The sequence below is a fragment of the Drosophila erecta genome, unplaced genomic scaffold, assembly GCF_003286155.1.
Source record: "Drosophila erecta strain 14021-0224.00,06,07 unplaced genomic scaffold, DereRS2 tig00000092-arrow-pilon, whole genome shotgun sequence".
Taxonomy (NCBI): domain Eukaryota; kingdom Metazoa; phylum Arthropoda; class Insecta; order Diptera; family Drosophilidae; genus Drosophila; species Drosophila erecta.
Genome location: NW_020825207.1, coordinates 15,535,493 through 15,559,782, shown reverse-complemented (window position 1 = coordinate 15,559,782; position 24,290 = coordinate 15,535,493). Strand labels below are relative to the sequence as shown.

Below are 24,290 nucleotides of genomic sequence, written 5' to 3'. Positions count from 1 at the left end.
GATAATTAAAAACGCAACCTTGATGGAAAATGAAATGTTTACAAAGACACAGCCAAGAGTCTTCTCAGCCTCCGAAAAAAAGTTAAGACCCAGTGACAGGCGAAGGAAAACGTTGAAAGGCGCCAAGAAAGCCGAGGAAAACATTTGCACTGTTCAGCCAGCGGGACAAAACGAAAACATAAACGGATGCGCGCTGCGGATGCAAAGTTTACTCGGGCAAAACACGAAAAAAGGATGGGAAAATATAAAAAAGGCAACTACGAGGCCTAGAAAATTCAAAGGGACTCCAGCCAAGGCCACAAGGAGATGGCGGAACAATCAAAGTTGGGCCGAAATTAGCCGGAACATTTTCTTATTCAGTCACGGGATAAATGACGAACCCAATTAATCTCGATCCTCAAGTAAAACCCATATCAGTTTGCTCTACGGAACCCATCTTTACGTTTTAAAACTCCTTTTATATCCAAGCTAAAGTTAATATATAGTATATGCCGTTGAAGTTTTTAAGTACTGAAGTTTTTAAAAATTTTTGGTAGGCATTTCCGAAATTTTATTCAACTTACTTATGGAATCCATAATATGGATACACTTACACATTTTTATATAATTATATATGTATGTATATTGAATTAGATCTACTTACAGTTTAAACACAATTGCTTTGCTCATTGTTGCCAGTAATTTTTAAAATAACAAAACCATGTAATAATAGTTACAAAGCGCAAAAATTGAGCAAATTACACGAAGCACTTGACTTTACACCTATAGAAAGAGTATACATTTACGCTTAAAAATAAGGGGAACGAGAGCAAACCATGTACATTATATATGAAGCTGCCTTGCTGGCCACATAATACCACTAGTTTCATCTTAAAGCATGCTAGGTCGACCAGGGTAATAAATAATAAAAACTTTACACGTGTGAAAAATCTATACATCGCTACTTAGACTAAATCGAAGGACTTTGGGTAATTGTCAACTGTCATAGATTTTACTCTGCCATGGCTAATTCGTTGGCGGTCGATGGTTTTGCTGTTGCTGCCTGCCACTTCCACTTGCCCCACCATCACGCTCCACTTTGTTTTCGCGCACCATCAACAGCAGTTGCAACATCATCAGGGCCTGCACCTTGTCCAACGGATCCATAAATCCGCGCTGCAGCCACTTTGGTATGGTGGTGCGTGCATGGCTGAAGCCCAGTTTGTTTAGGATGTAATCGACACCATATGGCTCAATGGACTTTCCCGCCCAGGAGAGTAGGCGCACTGTCGGTTCCAAGTGCCACGTCTGGCACTCAAAGTGCCGCCAATCACGCACAAACGATTCGAGATCAAAGGTGGGCGGGGAACCCTCCTGTTGCTGCTGCTTGCCATCAGTGGAGTCGTTTGAAGCGCTTGTCGATGGTCCACCAGCTGCCGCTCCAGGTGATAAGGTTGTGGCTGTTGTGGCGGTTGTCGTGTTCGTTGTCGCTGCTCCTGACATGTTGGCAGCAGCGTTCGCTAGGCTCGTGTGGCTTCCTTGCAGCGGATCCAAACTGCTCTTGCTACCGCTAGTTTGCTTGCCTTGAGCCGTTAGGTTCGTGTTGGAGGCACCCTTCTTCTCTTTGAGTATCTCGTCAGTCAGATATGGCTTCAGGTTAGCCTTCTGCGAGAGATTGGGCGACGCTGCCCTCGCCGACTGAGCTCCGATCTGGTGGTGAAATAAATGGTTAAATTTTTCAGTTTCAAGAAAACATATTTAACACCTACCACCTTCTCCTTTTCAGTCACATAGGAAGTGATGAGATCGTGCAGGAAGAAGAAGGCGTCCGCATCGACGGTCACAAAAATGTGGTCATCGAATTCGGTGATGAAGCTGCACAAAACTTCTGGCTTATTTTCTGCAATCGAACATACAACCATGAGTAAATTCCTGTTATAGTAGATTGATGAATCCATCAGTACTTACCACTTGGCTCTGGTGTGGTTGGTCCCTGTTTGTGTTCAGTCTTGAAATGCAGCTGCAGGCTGGGCAGGGCGAAGATGACCTCGCGGTTGTGGTTGTGTTCCTGTGCCTTGGCAGCGCTGCTGCTACCAGAAGCCCGTGTTCGCTCTATGGAATTGGAGGCGATCTCCCGCTCGCACTCAAGTATGGGGAAGCGATCCACAGCTGTGGGGGAAGAAAATGGCGGGTCAGTTAACATTGCCATAGCATTAATCTTACTTAGCTTACCATCAATCTCACTGTTTGCAAAAGCGTAATGGAACCACTCGTTAAGCGTCTTGAACTGAGGCGGGAAAATGATGTTTCTGGTGATGCGACTCACGATCGCCATAGAGTGGTTTTGCTGCTGCTGCACCTCCGTTGTCTGTCCCAAAGAAGAGGTCAGTGTCTGGGTGACCAGCACTTCGTCCTCGCTTTGCCGCGCCTCAGTTGCAAAGTTAATGGATGGTGATCTCAAACTGAACAGGGCCCACGACTTGGACTTGAAGTTAATACCGTGGAAGCAGGCCAGTGAGATGTTCTGTCCCCGAAGTTCGACGGTGCCACCCAAAACATTACCGTGACGTGGCAAACGGGTCACTAGTGAGGGCACAACCAGGCCTACAGCCTGCGCCAATGGCTTCTGCCAATGGCGGTGATGACGCGCGTCTGTATTTTCGCCAATCATACCCTGAATCTGAGGCGGAGCAACAAGCTCTCCATTGGCTGGCTTCTTCTTGAGCTGCTGACGTCTCTTGATGCTGGCAGTGCGGTCCTGCAAGCGAGGTTCCAGATTGGAGAACACCCTCTTGGAGGATTTGAACTGCTGTGTGAAGAACTCCTCCAACTTGAAGTACATCTTCAATAGATCCGCCGTAGTTGACTTGCTGATCATGATCTGCAATTGGTCCCAGGTAAGATCGCCGTGAATAAAGATCAGAGCTCTGGGTTGATCCTTTCCATGTGCTGGGGTCGCTGCCGCTTGGGAAGCAGTGCGCCATTCATCTTTCATGGCAGCTGAGAAGCTGCTAATTCGGGTCATCAACACTGATGTGCCCATGTAATCTAGTCTCAGTTCCAGGGCCATAAAACTCAGTCCCATGGTATGGTAGGGCTCCATGCCCGCCTCCTCCTTGATGTGAAATCGCTTGTTGATCTTGTTCACCTCAAAACTGCCACCCACTATACCACCTTTGGCATCTAGGGCAGATCCGCCCAGATAGATCCCAGCATACATGTTTTTGTAGCCAGTGCTTCCGATGGAAAGGCGTCCATCCGATTGAAAGTCTTTTGTGAGCCAGACAACATTGCCACACACATTGCCAATGTTCATTTGCACATTTAGTTTGGTAAAGTTTACTGCAAAGATTACCAGAGTTTCCCAGGCAGTGATTTGGTTCTTTTCAGAGGGAGGCGTTCCTGAGGACTCAGCGCTGGAGGACTTGCCCAGATTTTTTAAATGTCTTACAGCTCCGAAGTGTCCCAACTGCTGTTTGTCCATTTGCGACGTTTGTCCATCAAAGTCGAGGCGCATTTTGTCCTTAGCCCTAGGGGCGTCCTCACTGGGCGTTGGAGTAGCAGGTGGGCAGCCAGTTGGTGTTTCTGCGCCATTTCCCTGCTGCTGTTGCTGCTGTTGCACACTAAGATCACCCAGGAAAAGCCTTCTCACAATCCTCCTGCGATACCAAGCTTTGGGAAAGGCTAGGATCTCAGTCAATCTCCTCATGTCGTACTTAAAACTGGCACTACCAATATCCACAATGGTTGAGAAACGTATCACGGCTCGCGATTGATCCAGAGATCTCTTCGAACTGGGCAGAGGTTCAATGTACACCTTTCTGCAACGCGTGATGTGGAACTTAACGAACTCCACGTTGATACTCAACGAATCCTTCCTTTCACTGTCGCTTAAAGGTGAAAACTGAGTTTCCTTAGAAGTCTTTTTGCCTCCATATGGATGGAAAATGAACACATTGAAGTCGGCAAGGCAGCCTGTAACACTTAGTCCACCAGTGGGAAGCTGCTGATCTGGTTGGGTATGAACCCCTGGCTGTGCTGAGTTCTCCTCGTCGCTGCTCCTCTTTGAACTGAACACAATATCCAAACTAGGTAGCTGAAGCATACATTCCACTCTAGAAACTGGCAGACAACTAAATCTGAAGGTAGAAGGTTGCATATGAAAGTAAACTATAACATCCACTGGAAATGAGGCATAAGTCACATAGTTGGCAGGCAGTATGTCCAGATTAACACCTGTATTGTGGGAGGGAGTCGGCGGAACACTACTGGATTGACGTGCAGGAATGGGCTCTAGAGTCTGCTCGAGGAATTCCAAAATATGGGGAGATATGATAGTTTCCTCTGGTATACTTTGTAAAGTCATCCACGCACACAAAGTTGCTCGCTTGCTGCCCATTCGTCGTCCAGTTGGCAACTGATCTCCAGTGAGTTGCTCTGCCAGTGTTTTTGATTGATAGTGCAGTTTTACATCTAAACCTGGGATGTGGAAGATGGTAAGATCCGCCAGCAATGCGTTGGCATTGTAGCGCAGCTTGCTCTTGTCCCTCTGCCTTCTCGAGGGCGTTGGGCTGCCCCAATCGTTGCCTATGCTTCTCTCGCGCTTATGGGATTTGACACTTGAGGCTGGCACACCACTTGAAGCTGCTCCCGATGCGCCAGCGTAGCCTCGCTCCTCTGCAGTATCCTTCGTATGCAGTACGCATTTTCCAGAGTTCACCAGTACCTTAATGTCCAGTTCAAAGTCGATGTTGGGTTCCGGCTGCTTCTGGCCATGTCCATGCTTGCGTCGCATTTCCACAGAGGTGCCATCAACATCAATCTCACTAGGCGTGGTATCACCTCGCCAATCAAGCTCATTGTCAGCTGTCTCCGTATCCGTGTCGGCATTGGGTAGTGAGGTCTGACGCATAGCTTCCGTGAAGGTGACTCGTCCAAGAGCATTAACTCCCCCTCCGATTACTCCTCCTCCTGCCGTATGTTTTAGGGAAGCACTACGGGAATGACAAGAGGCCGGTGTGCTTTGCAAGCTAGATATCTCATCATTGGAGGCAATTGTGTCCAGTCTTCTGCCAGTATAGCTACCATTGTCCATTGTTTGGGGAACACCAACTCCAGTCACTGAAGATCCAGATCCAATGTACGAATGCGAGCGACCATAGGTCTTCAGTGACCTTCTTAACGAAGGCCTCTTCCACTTTTGGATCATATCTCTACGGAAGTACTTGTAACAGATGGCCTGTAGCTCTTGGAGTCGCCTCTCCTCGTGGGCCACTGTATTATGTGATGCTCCCAGAGTGCGTAGATCATTGATGATCTTTAGCTGTTCGGCCATCTCCTTCTCCATCATGAATGAACGCTTCTTAGAATCGATTGTGGGATCAAAAACAAACGCTGGCAAGTTGTCGAAGTCTCCTCTCCGCCGCACAAACGTATCTCTGCAGCTCTGATCTCCTTCATCGCTGTCGGGTGATTCCATTTGGGTCTCATCCTCCTCAAAGCCCGTGAGCATGGTAAGAGTGTGGCCAAGAGAACTCAGCTGCTTGCCAATATTCACATCCAGGTGAATATCCACACCCTCCATTTGCCACTTCACGTTCAGCAGCCACTTGGCGTTCTCCCCCTTTTTAGCTGCTGTAGTGCGGGAACACACCTCGAAGGTACCCTCGGACACAACGCAAACGTTCATAATTGGCTCTGCGCTGTTGGGTTTCCAGTCATCCAGATTGGTTTCAAAATCATCGGCAAAACGCAGGCACAGGCCCTGGAACTTTCCCTTGGAAACCAAAGCGCCCGAATTGCAGGCCGAGATTATCGTGTTCTCCAGCGTGATCACAACTGCGCCCTTGGCATCAAAGTCTTGATATGACCGGGAGCCAAATGTCTACAAAAGAAAATTTATTTGGTTCAGGAATTCAGTATATCACTGATTTAATTGGTTACATACAGTAGTATTGACCTGTTTCAGGGGCAGGCAAATACCCATGTCCTCCACGGTGAGTTGCAGGAAGAGCGTAGACAAATTTGAGCCTGCAATCTGGCCAAAAGCCACGCGATCGAACACCTGTGGATTCTGCATATTTTGGCTCTGATGCTGTCCCGAGTACTGACTAAGGAGACTGTGCTGAGCGTGCTCATGGCAGAGATTGGCGCGCTTCTCCGCCCAGTACTCGTACGCATTCTTGTAGTTAAGCCACACGAGGATCGCCTTGTCCACGGCAATTGGCTGAACGTACACCAGGGGTCTCTTGAGGGTGAGCAGAATCAACTCCTTGTCCTCGTTGAGCAGTTCGTCTTGGAAGGCATTCCTCAAGTTAATGGTAGTGTGAAAGAAGGCGTACTGCTGGAACTCTGGCTCGGCCTCGTCGAAAATCACATTACGGATAATCTGACCCAGGGACAAATTGAAATCTATGTGAGCCTTAAAGAAGAGCTTGCGATTGCTCATGTCCCCCAGGTTCTTCACGCGGTTTGACAGCTGCAACTCCAGCACTCCGGTTTCAAATCGAACCGCCGAGGAGCAGGGCGTAGTGGCCGTCAATTGGATTCGTTTCATGGAAATGTTGATTGAGAAGAGGATGCGCTTAAGCGAGGACTCCTGCACTGCTCCCGAATTATCGCCGCTCTCCTCTGTCCACAGGGGCACGGGTTTCTCTCCTCCGTAAACCTTCTGCAGCACTTCGTTGATTTCACGCATAAACACCTTCTGCACAAACACCAGATGGTTTAGAAGGTCTGTGGTCAGGCAGCGCTCGAACTCGCCGATCTCCGCACTGGCGTTCACGTAGCCACCTCGACGCAGCACAATACCCTCGACGTTTTCCGTGTGGTCCTGGCGGTGATCTGGAATGTATTCCGCCAGAACATGAACTGGTGGCAGGCCAATACACGCTTCCGATGGCAAGTTCATCTCGTTCTAAAAGAAATGACAAAGACATTAATTTTATTGCTTTAAAAAATTTGTTAATATTTTAGTTCACTGCTTTTAAAATAATTTTGCTATCCGTCCTATAACTGCTTTAAGTTCTTTAAGTGTTAAGTAACTAACAAAAATATTTAAATATTTCCCGGCACACTTTCAGTGTTACCTTTTTACGCAGAAGCCAAAAAATACTAAAAGCTTACAGGCGATATGAAATAATATAGTTGACTGTTCAGCATTTTTGACTTGCGATTAATTGCAAAATTAAATGTGCAGTGCAAAAAGATTATAAAATATTTGCACCCTGTAATTTAAACAATAGTTTGACAGCCTTTGTGAGTGTGACACTTATATTCGCCCTGTTATTTATGTATTTATGGGCTGCAAAAAAGAAACCCGATTAAGGTTGATTATCTTATCGCCCCAACTTGACTAGAATTTCTGTGTTTGTTCGTATAGTTATTTTGCTGCCATTGAGGAACCACAATGAAGAGAAGCACCACCCAGATTCTGGCCAGGTTGAGGGAGCTGATGCTCCGCGCCCAGGTGGGCGACTCCTGCGGCATATCCGCGTACATTGTGCCCTCGGACGACGCCCACCAGTCGGAGTACCAGTGCCAGCATGACGAGCGACGCTCCTTTGTCAGCGGATTCGATGGATCCGCTGGCACGGCGGTGATAACGACAGAGAGTGCCCTGCTCTGGACCGACGGGCGGTACTATCAGCAGGCGGAGAAGCAGCTGGACTCCAATTGGGTGCTGATGCGGGATGGTCTGACCGCCACCCCGTCGATTGGCGCCTGGCTGGCAAAGAATCTGCCCAAGGGCAGCTTCGTGGGCGTGGATCCTCGCCTGCTGTCGTTCCGCGTGTGGAAACCCATCGAAACGGAACTGAGCTCCGCGGAATGCCAGCTAGTGCCCATTGAAGACAACCTGATCGACGAGGTCTGGGGTCAGGATCAGCCAACGCAAACTTCAAACAAGGTTATAAACCTGAAACTAGAGCATTCTGGCGTAACTATCGCCAAAAAGTGGGACGTGGTGCGCAAGCAATTGAAGGAGAAGAATGCTGATGCCCTGGTGGTCAGTGCCCTCGATGAAATCGCTTGGTTCTTGAACCTTCGCGGCTCGGACATTGACTTTAACCCCGTCTTCTTCTCCTACTTGATTGTGACCAACGACGAGCTACTGCTCTTTGTGGACTCTAGCAAATTAACCAATGATTTTGTGCAGCATCAAAAGGAGAACAATGTACAGATAAGTGTTTTGCCCTACGCCTCAATTGGCGTTGAGATCAGTAAGATTGTGTCGACCAAGGAGTCAAAGATCTGGATAGCACCCACCAGCAGCTACTATCTAACTGCTTTGATACCCAAGTCACGTAGAATACAGGAGGTCACGCCCATTTGTGTGCTGAAGGCCATAAAGAACGATGTCGAGATCGCTGGCTTCATCAACAGCCACATTCGCGATGGCGTCGCTCTGTGTCAGTATTTCGCCTGGCTAGAAGATCAAGTGAAGAAGGGAGCGGAAGTCGATGAAATGTCTGGTGCCGACAAACTGGAGTCCTTCCGGTCAACAAAGGATAAGTACATGGGCCTCAGCTTCACCACAATTAGTGCTTCGGGACCCAATGGCTCTGTTATTCACTATCACCCAAAGGAGGAAACCAACAGGAAGATAAACGACAAGGAGATTTATCTGTGTGATTCCGGCGCTCAATATTTGGATGGTACTACGGATGTGACAAGGACCCTTCACTTTGGCGAGCCCACCGAGTTTCAGAAGGAAGCGTACACTCGCGTTTTGAAGGGCCAACTGAGCTTTGGCTCCACCGTATTCCCGGCAAAGGTAAAGGGACAGGTTCTGGACACTCTGGCGAGGAAGGCCCTGTGGGACGTGGGCTTGGACTACGGACACGGAACTGGCCATGGAGTAGGTCACTTCTTAAATGTCCACGAAGGTCCCATGGGCGTAGGAATTCGACTGATGCCCGACGATCCTGGTCTCCAGGCGAACATGTTTATTTCCAATGAGCCCGGTTTCTACCAGGATGGAGAGTTCGGCATCCGTGTCGAGGATATTGTTCAAATTGTGCCGGGTCAAGTGGCACACAACTTCTCCAACCGTGGCGCCCTAACTTTTAAAACCATCACCATGTGCCCAAAGCAAACTAAAATGATTAAAAAGGAACTTCTATCCGATGTGGAAGTAAAGCTGCTCAACAGCTACCATCAAAAAGTCTGGGATACTCTTTCACCAATCTTATCCCGCGAAGGAGACGAATTTACTCTGTCCTGGCTCAAAAAGGAAGTTCAGCCCATTTAATTGCTTTTTAACCTGTTATTTCCGTCACTTTAACTAATATACTGTTCACTCTTTTCTCAAGACTAAAATATTAAAAATGCTTTTATATACCTTTTAAAAGGTCTTATCTTAAATTTGTATGCTGAATAAATATTATATAAAAAGGAGTTATAGCTCACCTGAATTTTGGTGTTAAAGCTGAGCGTATGCGTGGGTAGATCGATAACAAACTTTGCCCTCTGCCCAGTTACTCCCATGGAACTGACATGATTCATGCGATACTGAGCCTGCAGTGAAGGCAGTAGCGCGGCATTGATGGACAGACTCTGCAACAGCACATTGAACTGCATGACCAGGGGCTGAAGCAATCCGTTCTGGTGCTGTGCCGTGCCCGTCTTGGATTGTGCCATGTGTGCTGCCCGGCGTGCCGCCTGCTGTGGCTGCTGTTGGGTACCAGCTCCGCCGGAAACAGTACGCTCCCTCATTTCGCTGGCCACTCCAGTTCCACTGCTGGCGCCCCCCGAATTGCGGGCATGGAACGGAGACTCCGGCTCCTCGGCGGTATGTGAGCGCAGTGTGGACCGACCTGAGTTACGCTTTACACGTAGCTCCTGTAGAGTGGACGACAACTGCTTAGAGCTTCGAGTCATCATTCCATGCAGGGCCACCGGATGTTGCGGTATGTCTATGTTAACAGCTCCTATCGACAGCAGGCCACTGTTCTTATCCTTTCCCCGTTTTGAAAGGCTTGAGTACAGCGTCTGGCTTTTGCCCACGGTTACCTTTACCACGGTTCTGAAATAAAGCACAAGCGTATTACATACCCATACACAAATCTGGCAAAAAATTGCTTACTGTTGACTGGGAGCCACCCCTTCGAGCAGCACAATCATGGCTCGTCCCACTTGACCAGTAAGAGAGCATTCCAAGGACACAGGTCGAGCCTTTTTCCTCCAAGTGGCTGTGCTGTTAAGAGTGGTTATCTCCGACTCCAGCTTGAGTCCAGAAAGCGTGGCCAGCAGGCGAGTTTTGTGAATCTTGGCCACACCGAAAACTATCAGGCGCGTACGTTCCTGGGATGGAGCATCTACCAGCAACATCTCCCTATGTTGGGGTAGAGGTGTTGGTGCACTGGCTAAGTCATCCTCGTCGTGAGCAAAGCCCGCAGATTTGCTTTTGTGTTCGTTTAACGAGCTCCTTTGGACCACAGTCTTGGTCTCCGGCATTGTACCATACAACTCCAACAGGTGGTAGATGGTCTTCCAGCAGTTGGGTGTCTCTAGCATCGGCGCCATCGTCGGCATCCCAGCTTTGGTCAGTGTGTTCTGGTAGTCCCCACTGACACTGGTGGCACAAGCACCATTCAGCGAAGCTTTCGACTCGGTGGATATTTTGAGGATATTTTGTTCGTGCAGCGACATCGTTGGACTATCCCTTAATGGCGATGAACTAGACTCATTCAAATTCGTATAGCCCAACTTGCCCTTCACGGATTTCCCGGTGGATCGAAGTTTTTGGGCGAAGCTTTGGGGCCTGTTTTTGGCATTTGGAGAAGGTGTCAGTTGAATAATGGGAGCCAAACCGCCAGGACGCGGTCTTGCCAACATTGTCGGCATCGTTTCGTTGAATTTGTCGTAGCGTTCATCTGAGTAGTTTTCTGCATGGCTAAAGCGCTCGGACATCGAGTTAAATGGCACAATGTCTGTGGGCTCTGAAGCTAAAAAGTAGCAGAAAGTTAAAAGGTTTATTAATTGATGATTGCAATAAAGCATTAACTTACCCAAACTGCACTCGTCTTTGGTTTGGCTCTTTTTGCTGAGCTCAGGCTGATCGTGAAACTCGTTCTGGGCATCCTTTACGTTTTGATACATATTGCAGATCTGATGAAGCAGCCTCAGCAGCGGCATATTTACCTGTAATACATAAAAATAGTTTTATGTAGCTTAACTGCATTGTTATTTACAGATTTTCCACCTACCTGCTGCGAGATAAACCTAACATTTAGGCTGAAGTTAATCACGGTGCTGGTGTGCTTCTTTAGCTGGCGACGCGACATATAGATGACATTCTGGCGCGCCTGATCCACCATGCCATCGGACATTTTTAAGACCTCCAATTCTACACCCACTCGCTCGCATAAGAACAATGGAGTGTCCATCATTATGGAGGCCCTGCCACCATTTGCTTTTTTGTTCAGTTTGGCTGGCTTTTGGGCAGAGTTCTTTTTGTCACCCGCCTCGCTGACCACAATGTCCACTCGAATAGAATCAAAAGTGCCAATCAGGGACAGATTGGTGCCAAAGTTTTCCAGCGAAGAAATGTCCGCGTTGGAGAACTTGTTGATCATTTGTTGTGGCATCACGCCCAAGCAGGTGAGAAGTGGTTCAAAGATCAGATGGGCATCGAGCAGCTTAATAGAATCCTGCATTATGCCACTGCGAGATTGTCCTGCATGTTCAGTCATTTTCAGTGGAGCCGGGCGAGCGTTCTCCTTTTCTGTGAAGTGCTTCTTTTTGTTATCCTGCTGCTTGGCCATCCAGAAGTACAAATCCTCCTTGTGGTTCTCTGCGCCTAGCCAGAATTTGTTTACCGAGTTTGTGGAGCTCAAGGACCCCTCTTGCAAGGCACCGTATTCTGATGAGAAAATACATAAAATCACTAATGGTTTCTTATGGTTAGTATAACAAAATATACATACCGAATTCCGGAACCTGCTTCTCCACCAGCCCAGAGATAATGGGCAGCATCTGAATGCTGGAACGAGATGAATTGCCTTGTGAATAGGCTTTGCTGTGCACTTTATTTAAGCTGATGCACACGGATGTTTTTTGGAGAGAGGAACAGACCACAAGCATGACATTAACGAGATGTAATTGACGGAAATAAGCGAGCAAACATTTTCAACTTACCCGCGCCGAGGATGGTGAATATTTGGCGAAGTGGAAGTAGATCGCTGGGAAGCATTGGCACCCTCATGACCATAAGGAACACCTATATGAAAAATACGTTAATAAAGGAATACAGGTTTTGAATATTGGACAAGCACTCTTCAATAAAGCACTCTTCTTGAGAAGTTGTACACTTAACGAAATAAAAATAATAATAAAAAGCTTCGGAGAATAAGAGATAGGAAGTAGGTAAGATATGCTTTACATATTTATCGTTTAGTGTACAACATACTTAAGATTAAATTTAGTTTCATAGATAAAGATATAGAAATAGTCAGAAAGGATAGAAGAGTTGTATTGTTCTGTAGTATAATGCAAACGCAAACCATCAAACAATATGAAATGGTAAACACTCAAAGCTGTGGATAACATTTGTGTGGTAAAAGTATTTACAAAAGGAAGTGAAAGGTAGTAGATAGTAGATAAAAGCAACACACGCTCGCACACAATCATTTAACTTGGTTAACAAACGAGCAAGTGCATCAAGCAGGAAGGGAGAAATATAGAAAGAGTCTATAACTATACATAAATCTATGTTAAAAGGAGATAACCACCCGCCACAGACGGCGGGAGGAGAGCGTTAATCAAAAAAATACCAATGTGAGTTCGATGATGCTGTGTTTGCCCAAGTAATAATGCATTCTCACTCTCTTCCGGATTCTCGCCGACGCCCGCAAAGGCGCCCATTTCAACATCACCTTCGCACTCATCGTTCTCCGCATCCTCCTCGTTCTGCGGAAACGAAAAGGTCACGTTGATGGGCCGCGCCAGCTTGTTCTTGTACTGATGCTCAAAAAGAATCGGATTGTAAAGAGTATTCTTCCACTGCCGGCTCAGCACAATAATGCCCTATAAAAAAATGGAAATTTATCAATTCTAAGAGGTATTATTTAGCAGAATTACTAACCTGTCTCAGTGTGTTCAGATGTGGAACATCGTGTTGCTTGAATATCGTCTCTATCCTCTGAACGCCCTCATCCAGAACCAACTTCTGCATGATGTAGCACAGCTGGCAACTGGGATCCTCCTGCAGCGTCTTCGACAGCAACGTGTAGTTATTGGCGTACCGACTCTGCAGATCATTTAAACAAAATAAATTAATACAATCGAAATATAGAGTGGGTGGCTTTATAGGTTGTACTGTTGTATAAAAACCTTTATACCTCTTTTGTTACCTTCTTGATCTTGGGGTTTCTCTGAATCTTCTCGTTATCCATGGCCTCCGCCATAAGACAAGCAGCCACTGCCGTTTGTCTCGTGTGGAGAGCTTTCATCAAAGATACTATTTTCATGGCCAGTCGATTACTGGGGTTCATCCATGCGGTGATAGCCGGAGAGGCCGTGCTCAGAAGATTCCAGTCCAATCGAGTCAGATCAATCTTTCGGGTAATAGGCACGCACGGTGGTGCGGCGAAGTTGAACCAAACCGCTTTTAGTTCAATCACACACGAGGAAGTCTTATCCGTTTCCTTGACATTTGACAAAACCTTGTCGTAGTTATCCTTGGTGTTGGTTCCTGCCCCAGCAGTGGGTTTCTGGGTTCCTGGTAGAGCACTCGCAGTGCTGGTTCCTTTTTCCACATCTTCATCTGGAGGTTTGGGTGTGGATTTTCCCTTTTCAGCTCCAGAGGTTTCTGCCGCAATGTTGCTGTCTGAAGCGGGTTGAAACTTCTCCTTCGGAGTTTTGGGTGTAGGCGGTTTTTTCGTTATCAGCCTCCACGCAGCTTCAGCTTTTGAAGTGGCTCCTCCATCTCCAGAACCCGCTGCTCCGTCTCCTTGGCCCACCAAATCATTGAGATTGAAACCCCCCGCGGATGTTCCGGTTCCTGCACCAGCTCCGGCCATTTCGGCCAACTCCTCTTTGCTGTTCTCGGACTTCTCAAAGTGCGATCGCTTAACTATCTTCACACCAACGCCCTCCAAACCACACTCGAACATAATGTAGCCAATGCTTTCGATGCCCGTGCTTTCCGGCATTTTCAGGCATTCAAACAGCACTTTGCTCTTGTGTTCTGGAATGGCAGTGACAATGATGGGCGAGTCCTGGGTGCAGGACTGCCCTTCTGTCTTCAGGCGTCGCAGTTGCGCATGTGCTCTTCCAATATCCAACGTTATGACCAGCTCCTCTAACTGCTTCTCCGATGTCTCAATAAGAATGGGCTCTCCCTGAACATTGTCGGGGCGCGTCTGCGAGGAAAGATGTGCCAAAAGAGCTCGTGTGCCCTTCATGATGCCACCCTTTTTGTTACTACTGCCGGACTGGACCGTTTGCTGGATATAGACGTTGTGCATGGAGGCACGTGTCGTCTTGCCCAGGTGGAACTTCGTGGAGATGCCCTCCATGTAGAAGGTGAGCAGTGACACGCAGCTAAGATCCTATAAAAAAGATAGCATAATGGTGGTAATTTAATCAATTAAAGCATTGTTGGCAAATATACTTACTTGTACATTATCCAAGGCTGCCACTGAGATAATCTCCTCCACAATGGAGGACTGCAGCATGGTGATGCTGACCTTAGGCAAGACGATCAGGCCTTGAGTTTTGGTGGAAATACTTTCCTCATAGACGTCGCTGAGGAAGGAGTCCCCGGGTCCCTGGAGATGTCTTTCCGTTGTGGATCGCTTGGAGTTCGAGTGAACCTGCGACCAGTAGCTCAAGCTCTGATCCCGCTTCAGGATATTGTCGTTGTTCACCTTGGCGATACAGGAGGTGTGGATGAAGTTCACCACCGACAGCAGGTGCATTGATTGAATTGTTGGGACGGCCGCCTCCACCATTCTGGGAAAAACAATAACGATTAAAAAAAGTGAAATAATTACACCTGTTACCCGAAGAGTAAAAGGAACGATCTCAGGAACTATAACAGCTAGAAGGTTGAGATTGAGCATGCAGATTCTAGAGACATAGCCCCTGCGAAAGTTCATTTCCAAATCTCCCACAAGCCGCCCAAAACTGCCATGGACACATTTTATAAAAAAAATGTAAATTGATTTATATCGACCACTCCGCCCACAAACCTCCTTTTTAAAAAATTGTAATTTTTTTTAATTTAAATATTTTTTCACCAAGTGATATGCCTGAAAAATTGTGAAATTTTTCGTTCCCATTTTTACTAGCTGAGGTTTTAAATTTGTATTAGCGTTAAAAGTATATTTTAGCTTACAAATCTACTTTTATATAAGTGTATTAAAGATTTTTGTTGCCCAAATACGCAAAAAAACAAAAAATATGCTAAGACACGTGGTTTAATAAATTATTTTACAGATTTAGAATATATTTAAAGTTCACATAAAATTTTTCAAAAGTTTGCGATTTAAAAAATAAAAACCGTAAGTTTGGTATATACTTTTGTTTAACATTTCAGTATTTTTAATTCGAATCAATGCTATTTGAGGGTGCATGAGCGGGCACACTTTTTGGTCACACGTGTAGAAAAACATATTATTGGTGAGGGAGGAACTATTTGCGTGAAAATGAAAACACCAAAAGCCAAAAAATCAGAAAAAGCTGAGTTAAAACCGATTAAAAAAGAGCTCGGCGTTGTGGAGGATGGTAAGGTAACCAAGAAAACAAAAGTAAAGCCCAAAAAGAAGACACTTAAAGTGCCAAAAGGGGAAGTAAAGGGCGCTGTACAGGGCAATCCCAAAATATTGACCGCGAAAGACTTGGCCAAGATCGAAAAAAAGAAGGCCAAGAAGCAGGCACAGAAGCTGAAGAAGCAGCAGAATAAACTGGACCCCAAGGAGGTCAAGAAGGAACCAGAAGCGCCGGTTAAAGTTGAAGGTAATAGGAATAAACTGGACCCCAAGGAGGTCAAGAAGGAACCAGAAGTGCCGGTTAAAGTTGAAGGTAAGGCCATCAAAAAGGAAAAGCTAGAGGACAAACCAACGATTGTCCCAAAGGCAAAAGCAAAAGGAAAAGTGACCAAGAAAGCCAAAGCCAATAATAAGAATGAAGGTAGGGATAATACATAAACCATATCCCCATAGATATATCAATTGCAACATTTCCATTCCACAGAAGGAGTTAAGCGGGAACGCAATCCCGCAGACGAGGCGTCCACCGTTTTCGTAGGCAATCTGCCCATTAACACCAAACGCGTCCAGCTAGTGAAATTGTTCCAGCCCTACGGGTTGGTTCAATCCATCCGGCTGCGCACCGCCGGTGGCAAGCAGCTTTTTAAGCACAAACAGCGCAAGGGAGCCGGCTCCCTAAACGCCTACGTGGTGCTCCAGAACCCCGATATTGCCAAGCAAGCGCTGGCTATGAATGGCACCGAGTTCAAGGAAAATCACCTGCGAGTTACTCCCGCGGCCAAGGCGGAAGGTTTTGGCCAAGGAAAGGATGAACAGCCCAATGACAAGGATGCCAAGCGAACCATTTTCGTGGGCAGCCTAAAATACTGTAAGTAATAAATAGAGTAGTTTTAACAAAGTGCTAATATTAAATCTACCATCCAGCGGCCAACGAGGAGCAGTTGCGCGAGATCTTCTCCAGCTGCGGCGAGATAGACTACATACGCTGCCTGCAGGATGGCGACAAGGGCTGCAAAGGGGTAGCATACGTCTGTTTCCAAAAGCCCGATGCTGTGGGATTAGCGCTTGAACTGAATCAGACGCTTCTGGACGATAGGCCTATTAACGTGGAGCGCTATCAAGTCAAAAAACTGGGTGCCAAACAAGTACGCGACGCTGGTGCTGCCTCCGCTGCGTCTAAAACGTCGTCAAAGACCAAAGCTAAGAACCAGAACTCGGCAGGCGCAAAAAAACGGCTAGACAAGAAGAAGGGAAAGGAGAATGGTACTACGAAAAAAGAAGGAGCAGCTACTGGTCAAAGGAAGAAGTCAGAGTACCGGGGGGTCAAGGTCGACGGCATCAAGAAGGCCAAGAAGCCTAAAAAGAAGAGCAACGACCAACAAACAGCTCTTGCCAAAAAAATAGCACCCAAACAAAAGAGTTAAAATACATTTAAACTAGGCATAAGTTTTTGAATAAGTTGCAATACAATCCAATGAGATTCATTCGACTTTCTTTTACGAAGTTGACCACCGGATCAGTTTTTGTACAGGACACTAGTTTGATTATGTTGACTAAGTAATTGTTGAAAGACTAATCAAAGGACAACTTAAAAATATAATGCGAAATTTTAAACTATGTGTATTCCGAAATTTTATTTAAGTTTACCTTAATTGAGCGAATAGTTTGACAGAAGCAGCTGTCAGTCATGGCATCAAATCAACAGAGCTTTGAAATAATGCTCAGTTAAGAATACATCGATAATAAAATGTTGCTGCTTGGGATCTGCTTAATTTGCAGTGTTACCCCTTTTGTGCTGGATGCATTTCCTGTGGTAAGGTAATGGTTAATTGCCCTTTTACGGGATTATACAATCGGTACTCTAGGAATCTCAGGCCAATTCCAAGGATTTGAGTGTCCTGACTGCTCACTTAGCCGATCCCGCCGACTATCCCGACCTCACAACTGGTCTTACCGATGCTGAGGTTCAGGAGAGCCTTAAAGATCTAACCCTAGATGATCTGAACTCCTTGAACAAACTACTAGATGAGCGCCTTAGTCGAGATGAAGATGTCGACTCTGACGGTAAGTAATCAATGCAGATGATCTTTCATTGTCACCGGCTGGAACTTTTCAAAGAAAGCAAGTCAAACAGGCCATGGTAGACAAGCGGTGGCCAATATACGCAAGCAGGATTTTCAGTACATGGATGTAGGTCTTGAAGATGGCTGTCGGGACGACGAGGATTCCGATGAAATCAAGCCTGCTTTGTGCACCAAGAAACCCACTTGCCTGACCACCAAGCGCTGCCCAAAGAAAAGCACTTGTGCGCCGAAAACCACTCGAATGTGCTCAAATAAAAACGCTTACGACAATTGCAAGTCAAAATCCGGTGGCTATATGGACGACGATCTGAATAATGAAGCTACCAAATCTCCGAAGCCAAAAAACAAGAAGTGCAAGAAACCAAAAGATGACTCCGAATGCGAGGCAGATGACTTTTTGTGCCACGCCAACAGGCAATCGAGAGGCAAGGAAAGTAGAAGCAAACTTAAGGATGAGGAATATATTCCAGTTAGGCGGGAGTTAGGTGGAAATGCGCAACTGGGTGAGGAGCTCATACCAGCATTAAATGATCAAGGTGAACCATTGAATGATGCACACATGGATCTATCAAGCTCGGAGATTGACAGTAACTTAGGTTTAGAAAACCAAGCGAGTTTGCAGCAAGGTCAGCTTTTCCTCTTAGGAAAAGATAGCAAGATAAGTTCAGAGCAGAAACATCAATCTAATTTGAAAGACGAGTATAGTCGTCAAAATTTCATGCAGGATTACCCCGTAAGCTTAGGCAAATTAAAAGAGCAAGATCAGGCCAACTTAGATCTGAAGTTTGATCGTGAACAATCTACAAACTTGGAACTTAGAAGCCAGCCCACTTTGGATCAAGAACATCAGTTTAAATTAGCACAGCAATATCAGAGTAACTTAGATTTGAGCAATTTGGGTAATTTCGAGCAGGAGCATCAGGCTAATTTCAATTCAGAATATCAGTATAACTATGAGAAAGATCATCTGAACAGCTGGGAGAGAGAACATCTGGCAAACTTTGATGATGGACATCCAGCTAGTTTGCATCAAGGTGAACAGAACTTTAATCGGAATCAGAAAGTATCATATATAGGGGGAGTCGACAGGCCTGAAAACGAACCGATAGCGAATGAAGCAGCTCCACTTGATCCTTACGATCTCCATCAGCTCTCCAGGATGGCACATCGTAAAAGGGAACAAACAGAGAAGCAATTTGAGGAGCACGTGCACAATGAAGGTAACAATAAACAGACGAATATCAAGGATGAGCTGATGCCGCTAAACGATAATCTGCCCAAGCAGGAACATCTCTTCGATAGCGAAAGGTAACATACTTATCATTTTTTGTTGCCTTACCATTTTCTGTATATTTTTTATTAAAGTTTTATTGCCAATAATGCTCGGGATCCACCACGTTATTTAATTCAAATGCAGAACGACTACATACAAAGTGAAAACGCTGGTGGCGAGCATCGATTGCTGGAGGATCGAAGAGAAAGCGAAGCGTTAAACATGGACAAACTCACCGAAGAGTTGCCCAGAGCCATGGAGCACTTCAATTTGGATTCAGCATACATGAGGAAAAAGCGCGAGAATAAGAACAGTGATGACTCCCCCGAGGTGAGTGGGAAACCCCACACCTCATTATAGAATATATATTTTTACGCAATTAGAACTCCAAAGAAACGTATATAAAGAAGCTGATGGACTCTTTTCCGCGGGATCAGGGTGGCCAGATCAATGCCCATTCGGGGCTGAGGGCGTCCAATCTCGCCCATTTGCGCATCAAGCGAAGTTGAGTTATTTATATTATACGCTACACTTAATAAATGCCATTGTATATTTTTTAAATGCACCCATAAAATGATAAACCAGAAGTACGAGAGCTGCGACTTGTTATTCCATTATTTCTTGCTTTGATTCATAAAATTCGAATTGCATTTGCTACGATTATGGCAAGGTTCAGTTGTCAGCTCGTTATCAAAATATAGGCTCTTTTTCCAATTGTAAGCTTATAATATTATTATATTATTATCAGCGCCACTTACCTTTGTAATCCCTCCAGCAGAAGCGGGGTAAGGAAGACATTCAGTTGGCCTTTTAGCCTGGCCACCACCGACGTGCAGACCGCACCTCCCTCCGCCTGCAGACTCATGAACTCCCCATCATCAAAACCGTTCGTAGTCTTGTCCGATTCCTCCTCTTTTAAGAGCACACTGGGGTCCCAGGGATGAGACTTGGGTCCACCCATAAATGTAGCCGAGCTGTTGCTCCCAGTAGCGTTTTCGTATCGAGGAACCACTTTAATCTCCCGCCAACAGGAGTAAAGATCAAAGTGGGGAAGCATCTTGCTGCCGATATAGGTTAATCCGCCGTCTTCGTTCTCCGAGAAGAGGGGAGTAGAGAACACATCTGGACCCAAGGGAAAGGAACATCCATTCCAGTTGAAGCACTTCACCTGCGACAAATGATTTAGGTAGCTGGCCATCAGCAAAGGTGAGTCGATAATTGGCCTGTTGACCTGCTGGTGCAGATTGACCAATGCTACATCCTCTTGTGAAGACATGGCTGATATGAAAGAGTTGGAAGACAGCGATGGGGTGCCAGATGATGAGCCACGAGAATCGGCCTGTAGAATGAATAGGAAACAATTTAATTAGATTTATTCTGGGTGGAACATGAAACTAGTTTGTTTTCGGCTTCTACAACTAAAATAGCCAGTTCAAAGGACACAAGCAGAAAACTGTGAGAAACTATTTGTTAAAGTGCAGCAAAGATTTAAGTCCGTTTTTGCGTTACAAATTTTAAGATTTAAAATCAAATTGCAATCATTTTTAGTTGCTCGAATTGACATTAAAACGGCCAGATAATTCAAAAGTTAAGTTTTCAAAACTAAGAGACAGCTGACAAATGATACTAATTTTAAAACAAAAACATATCGAAATGGAATTTTTTGTGGATTGATTTTGGTATTAACCCACACCTTTCAGCCCCAAAGCTCATAATATTAATTTAAGATAAGATCAGGAGCAATAGACTACATGCACTAGTACTCAACATCCATGCAATTGTTGATCACCGAGAATTTGTTGACAATTTTTTGAAACTTATAAGGTAACAAAGATCTACAGATACATTGGGTTATTCAGAACAGACTAGCATTCGAATTTCGGTTTAGTTAGGCTACTTGTTAGTTAGAAGAGGTTGGTGGGTTGCTTGTTGTTGGTACTAAGAACTACTCACATCATGAACAAAATGTCGGTACTCAGGACGAGATGAGATATTTGTTATTTTTCGTATTGGTGTGGCAAGACCGTGAATGCGTCTCGCGTCTTCGTTCTGGGTGATTTTTGATTTAGGTTTTGGTTTTTATATCGATTTGGTTAGTTCATTAATTGATTTCGGATTTTAGAGATGAGTCGAGTTGAGGAAAGGAATAGATTTTAGGTGTGGCTTACAGTTTAACAAAATTAGCAACACTTTTCCAATTTTTGCCTTGAAGTGTAAGCCAATATTGAAAAATTGTTGCTTAAGAATTATTTAAAGTAAATGTATAGATAGACTTATGTTTTAAGAGCGAAGCATGCACTGAAATAGACTCGAATCGCATAATATTACGAATTGGTTTAATATTGCCGCCCTGATAAATACATGGGTGATATGGAATTTAGTTAAAAACAGAGTTAAAATTGGCCTGAAAGCAGCAAAGCTAAACGCGCTTGGTGTAGATAATTCACTGAGTAAATGGGCCTAACATTATAAAATACGTAATCGAGGTGTTTGAGGATCTGTTTTATAAGCTTTACCAGTTCTGTGGTGCTCTGCGGGCGTTTTGGAAGTGTCTTGTTGCCGTCGGGAGCGTGGATTTCTAGATCGCTGCGATATGTGGGTAATGTGTGACTTCCATTATCGTTTTGGGCTCCAATGCTATATTCGAATAAATACTGTTAGCAAAAATATTATGGGGGCGGGTATAACTTGTATATAGGCACCTTAGATCCGATGAGAATCGCTTCTTTCCAGACAGCACCACGGATCCACTATTTACACTATTTCGTTGCTTCATAGATCCACGCTGAGACATCACATTGGATATATCTTCTTCGGCAGAGAAGAACATCTCTGAGGGGTTCTCCGATGTCAACGATATAGTGCGCTGCACCTCGCGTGGGAGATGATCTCCACCTAGTCCCTGGACGTGTAGTGCAATATCTGCGATTTCGAATTCCAACGGATGTGAATGAGGCGCCGAGTGCGACATTTCGTCCGGTATCTGCAAAGAACAATATATTACAATTAATGCTATTACAAATAATAATTTACTGTGACGCACCTCTGTTTCATCATCGAGGACATCCCCCGTCAGTCTGGAGTCGGAAATGCTAGTCTTAGGTGGTGAAACCCGCAACCTGTTTGAATCGGAACCGCGTCGATGGCTACTTCCCGCGTCGCCGGCAGCTTCGTGCTGCAGCTGTAGCTTCTTGGAGGGACTGTCCAGCAGGCGGGCGTAGGGTACCTCCACGGAAGTTTGTCGCGTACATGGATAACGCTTGGTTCTCCTTTCCAACGTATTCGGGGATCCAATGCTCTCTCGAGACTTATTTCGGCAGTTGGGCTCAGGTTTCTCAACTCCAGTTGTTCCACTTGCCCCGATCTTAAACTTAGTGCCATCGGGTAAGGAGCAGAGATCCGTCTTCTTCAGACTTCCGTTCCGCAGATCTCCAGCTGGTCTGTACAGGCGGCCTTTGCCATTAAAATCGGCTGTGTCGTACAGCGAAACACAATGAAGACTGTAGGGCGGGGTGTGGAAGACAAGTTGACCCTGGTGCAGAATGCTTTCGCCGAAACCAAAGTCCTTATTGTTGTTGATGATGCTGAAATTGTAAGCGTATTTCTTTGACTTAGACACTCCGTTAAAACAAAGGCACTAGAGTAATAAGATGCGTAACGCCATACGATTTTTTTGCACACGATTTTTTTGGGCTGGCTCTAGAGCTTTTTGTTCAAGAGCCAGAGAGAGCGCTCTACGCTTCAGTGATGCCAATATTTTTCTGAATAAAAAGGACAGATTGAGAAAAAAAACGAAAAAATAGACTTAAAAATTTAAAAAAGGATGAAAAACAGGACAGATTCATACGTTTGATTCATACGTTGCCATTGTGCGTTTTCAATACGCGTTTCAAATACGTTTCGGGCATTTTATAGGTTTTATTTAAGACAATTTTTACTACTCACTTTAAAGACCTCACTATTTCACTCACTAATATAATTATGACAAAATAATAGTTTATGTAGGGTAATCAATTTCTTTACAATAACTTTATATTGTATTTTAAATATTTTTTATGAATAAATATTTTAAAATAAATATTATAACATTTCAAACACTTGTATGAATGACATTTGCCCGGTTATTTGTTCAAGAGGGATGCCGATTTGATCTTGCAAGTAATCACACTTAAGAACACATACAATAACCATGTGTTCCGACGGTAAGTTAAACATTCTTCAGGCTTTAATTAAGACAATTTGTACTACTTTGTGCAAGTAACACATGCATGCATACATACATACATACATACATACATACATACATACATACATACATACATACATACATACATACATACATACATACATACATACATACATACATACATACATACATACATACATACATACATACATACATACATACATACATACATACATACATACATACATACATACATATATATACATACATACATACATACATACATACATACATACATACATACATACATACATACATACATACACCGGTACATACACCGTTACATACACCGTTACATACACCGGTACATACACTACACTCACTGCTCGACCGACACTGCGACTCTAAATGACTTACATGCCTTACAGTCCTCACTAGAACTAGTTGGGAATTATAGGGCTACAAGAAAATATTTTTCCTAAGCAAATATTAAAAGCGGCAATAACCATGAGTTCCGACAGTAAGTTAAACATTCTTCAGGCTTTAATTAAGACAATTTGTACTACTTTGTGCAAGTAACACATACACTACATACATACATACATGCATACATACATACATGCATACATACATACATACATACATACATACATACACCGGTACATACACTACACATACACTATACTCAAGCTCGACCGGTAAGAGAGATTACTTGAAATATAATATTTTGTGACTCTAAACATGCCTTACAGTCTTCACTAGAACTATTTAGGAATTATCGAATTATTATATGATAATTATTTAATTACATCATAGACCTAGTGAATATAATAATTATTATAATAATTTTAGAAAACTAGCTTAGTTGGGGAACATGGAAATATTTTATGTTTAACATTTATTATTTCAAGTCTTCGAGTCGACTAAATTAAATATAAATATACGACCCCATTACAATTGTAATGTCCTCCCCATGGTGTTCCCTGGGTACCAAAAAATACATATATTACAGATAATTAATAATAAAAATATTTATATGTAAACGGTAGCTAATT

At 44.6% G+C, this 24,290-nt stretch overlaps 4 protein-coding genes across 12 annotated transcripts in view; 3 read left to right on the top strand and 1 right to left on the bottom strand.

Moving 5' to 3' along the window:
• Positions 1-507: 507 nt before the first annotated feature.
• Positions 508-24,290, bottom strand: part of LOC6549573 (transmembrane protein KIAA1109 homolog) — a 30,778-nt gene continuing 6,995 nt past the window's right edge. The window contains exons 5-24 of one of the 7 annotated variants that reach the window (XM_026980532.1): positions 22,093-22,633; positions 21,752-22,032; positions 21,566-21,686; positions 21,003-21,098; positions 19,808-20,388; positions 14,598-14,934; positions 13,332-14,531; positions 13,064-13,228; positions 12,753-13,005; positions 12,118-12,199; positions 11,907-12,016; positions 11,187-11,842; positions 10,989-11,121; positions 10,064-10,925; positions 9,388-10,003; positions 5,927-6,895; positions 2,212-5,863; positions 1,948-2,148; positions 1,749-1,879; positions 533-1,689 (exon numbers count right to left, since the gene is read on the bottom strand). In XM_026980532.1, the coding sequence (XP_026836333.1) occupies positions 1,006-1,689; positions 1,749-1,879; positions 1,948-2,148; positions 2,212-5,863; positions 5,927-6,895; positions 9,388-10,003; positions 10,064-10,925; positions 10,989-11,121; positions 11,187-11,842; positions 11,907-12,016; positions 12,118-12,199; positions 12,753-13,005; positions 13,064-13,228; positions 13,332-14,531; positions 14,598-14,934; positions 19,808-20,388; positions 21,003-21,098; positions 21,566-21,686; positions 21,752-22,032; positions 22,093-22,633 (11,671 nt within the window). In that variant the 3' untranslated portion in view covers positions 533-1,005. Of the gene's footprint in view, positions 1,690-1,748; positions 1,880-1,947; positions 2,149-2,211; positions 5,864-5,926; positions 6,896-9,387; positions 10,004-10,063; positions 10,926-10,988; positions 11,122-11,186; positions 11,843-11,906; positions 12,017-12,117; positions 12,200-12,752; positions 13,006-13,063; positions 13,229-13,319; positions 14,532-14,597; positions 14,935-19,807; positions 20,389-21,002; positions 21,099-21,565; positions 21,687-21,751; positions 22,033-22,092; positions 22,634-24,290 lie in introns of all 7 variants that reach the window. The other 6 variants (XM_015156439.2, XM_015156437.2, XM_015156438.2 and 3 more) reach the window with 6 other exon arrangements.
• Positions 7,073-9,375, top strand: LOC6549572 (xaa-Pro aminopeptidase ApepP). 2 transcript variants are annotated; one of them, XM_026980533.1, is made up of 2 exons: positions 7,073-7,236; positions 7,338-9,375. In XM_026980533.1, exon 2 carries the CDS (start codon positions 7,388-7,390, stop codon positions 9,227-9,229), a length of 1,842 nt encoding a protein of 613 aa, XP_026836334.1. In that variant the 5' UTR covers positions 7,073-7,236; positions 7,338-7,387; the 3' UTR covers positions 9,230-9,375. The 2 variants fall into 2 exon arrangements, with proteins under 2 accessions (XP_026836334.1, XP_001974474.1); XM_001974438.3 differs by having other exon boundaries at positions 7,074-7,236; positions 7,361-9,375.
• Positions 15,544-17,303, top strand: LOC6549574 (nucleolar protein 12). The gene is made up of 3 exons (XM_026980534.1): positions 15,544-16,113; positions 16,177-16,560; positions 16,617-17,303. The coding sequence occupies exons 1-3, from the start codon at positions 15,630-15,632 to the stop codon at positions 17,114-17,116; spliced, it is 1,368 nt and encodes a 455-aa protein (XP_026836335.1). The 5' UTR covers positions 15,544-15,629; the 3' UTR covers positions 17,117-17,303.
• On the top strand, positions 17,294-19,629 carry LOC6549559. 2 transcript variants are annotated; one of them, XM_015156607.2, is made up of 5 exons: positions 17,294-17,505; positions 17,558-17,756; positions 17,815-19,084; positions 19,142-19,379; positions 19,443-19,629. In XM_015156607.2, the coding sequence occupies exons 1-5, from the start codon at positions 17,440-17,442 to the stop codon at positions 19,452-19,454; spliced, it is 1,785 nt and encodes a 594-aa protein (XP_015012093.1). In that variant the 5' UTR covers positions 17,294-17,439; the 3' UTR covers positions 19,455-19,629. The 2 variants fall into 2 exon arrangements, with proteins under 2 accessions (XP_015012093.1, XP_001974477.1); XM_001974441.3 differs by having other exon boundaries at positions 19,433-19,629.

Bases quoted from the DNA above. Each gene is read 5' to 3' on its own strand.
- LOC6549559 (XM_001974441.3), top strand. From the start codon at position 17,440: ATGTTGCTGCTTGGGATCTGCTTAATTTGCAGTGTTACCCCTTTTGTG. The intron at 17,506-17,557 runs GTAAGGTAATGG...TCGGTACTCTAG, and splicing joins TGCTGGATGCATTTCCTGTG to GAATCTCAGGCCAATTCCAA. The intron at 19,085-19,141 runs GTAACATACTTA...TTTTTATTAAAG, and splicing joins CATCTCTTCGATAGCGAAAG to TTTTATTGCCAATAATGCTC.
- LOC6549574 (XM_026980534.1), top strand. From the start codon at position 15,630: ATGAAAACACCAAAAGCCAAAAAATCAGAAAAAGCTGAGTTAAAACCG. The intron at 16,114-16,176 runs GTAGGGATAATA...TCCATTCCACAG, and splicing joins AGCCAATAATAAGAATGAAG to AAGGAGTTAAGCGGGAACGC. The intron at 16,561-16,616 runs GTAAGTAATAAA...TCTACCATCCAG, and splicing joins CGTGGGCAGCCTAAAATACT to CGGCCAACGAGGAGCAGTTG.
- LOC6549572 (XM_026980533.1), top strand. From the start codon at position 7,388: ATGAAGAGAAGCACCACCCAGATTCTGGCCAGGTTGAGGGAGCTGATG.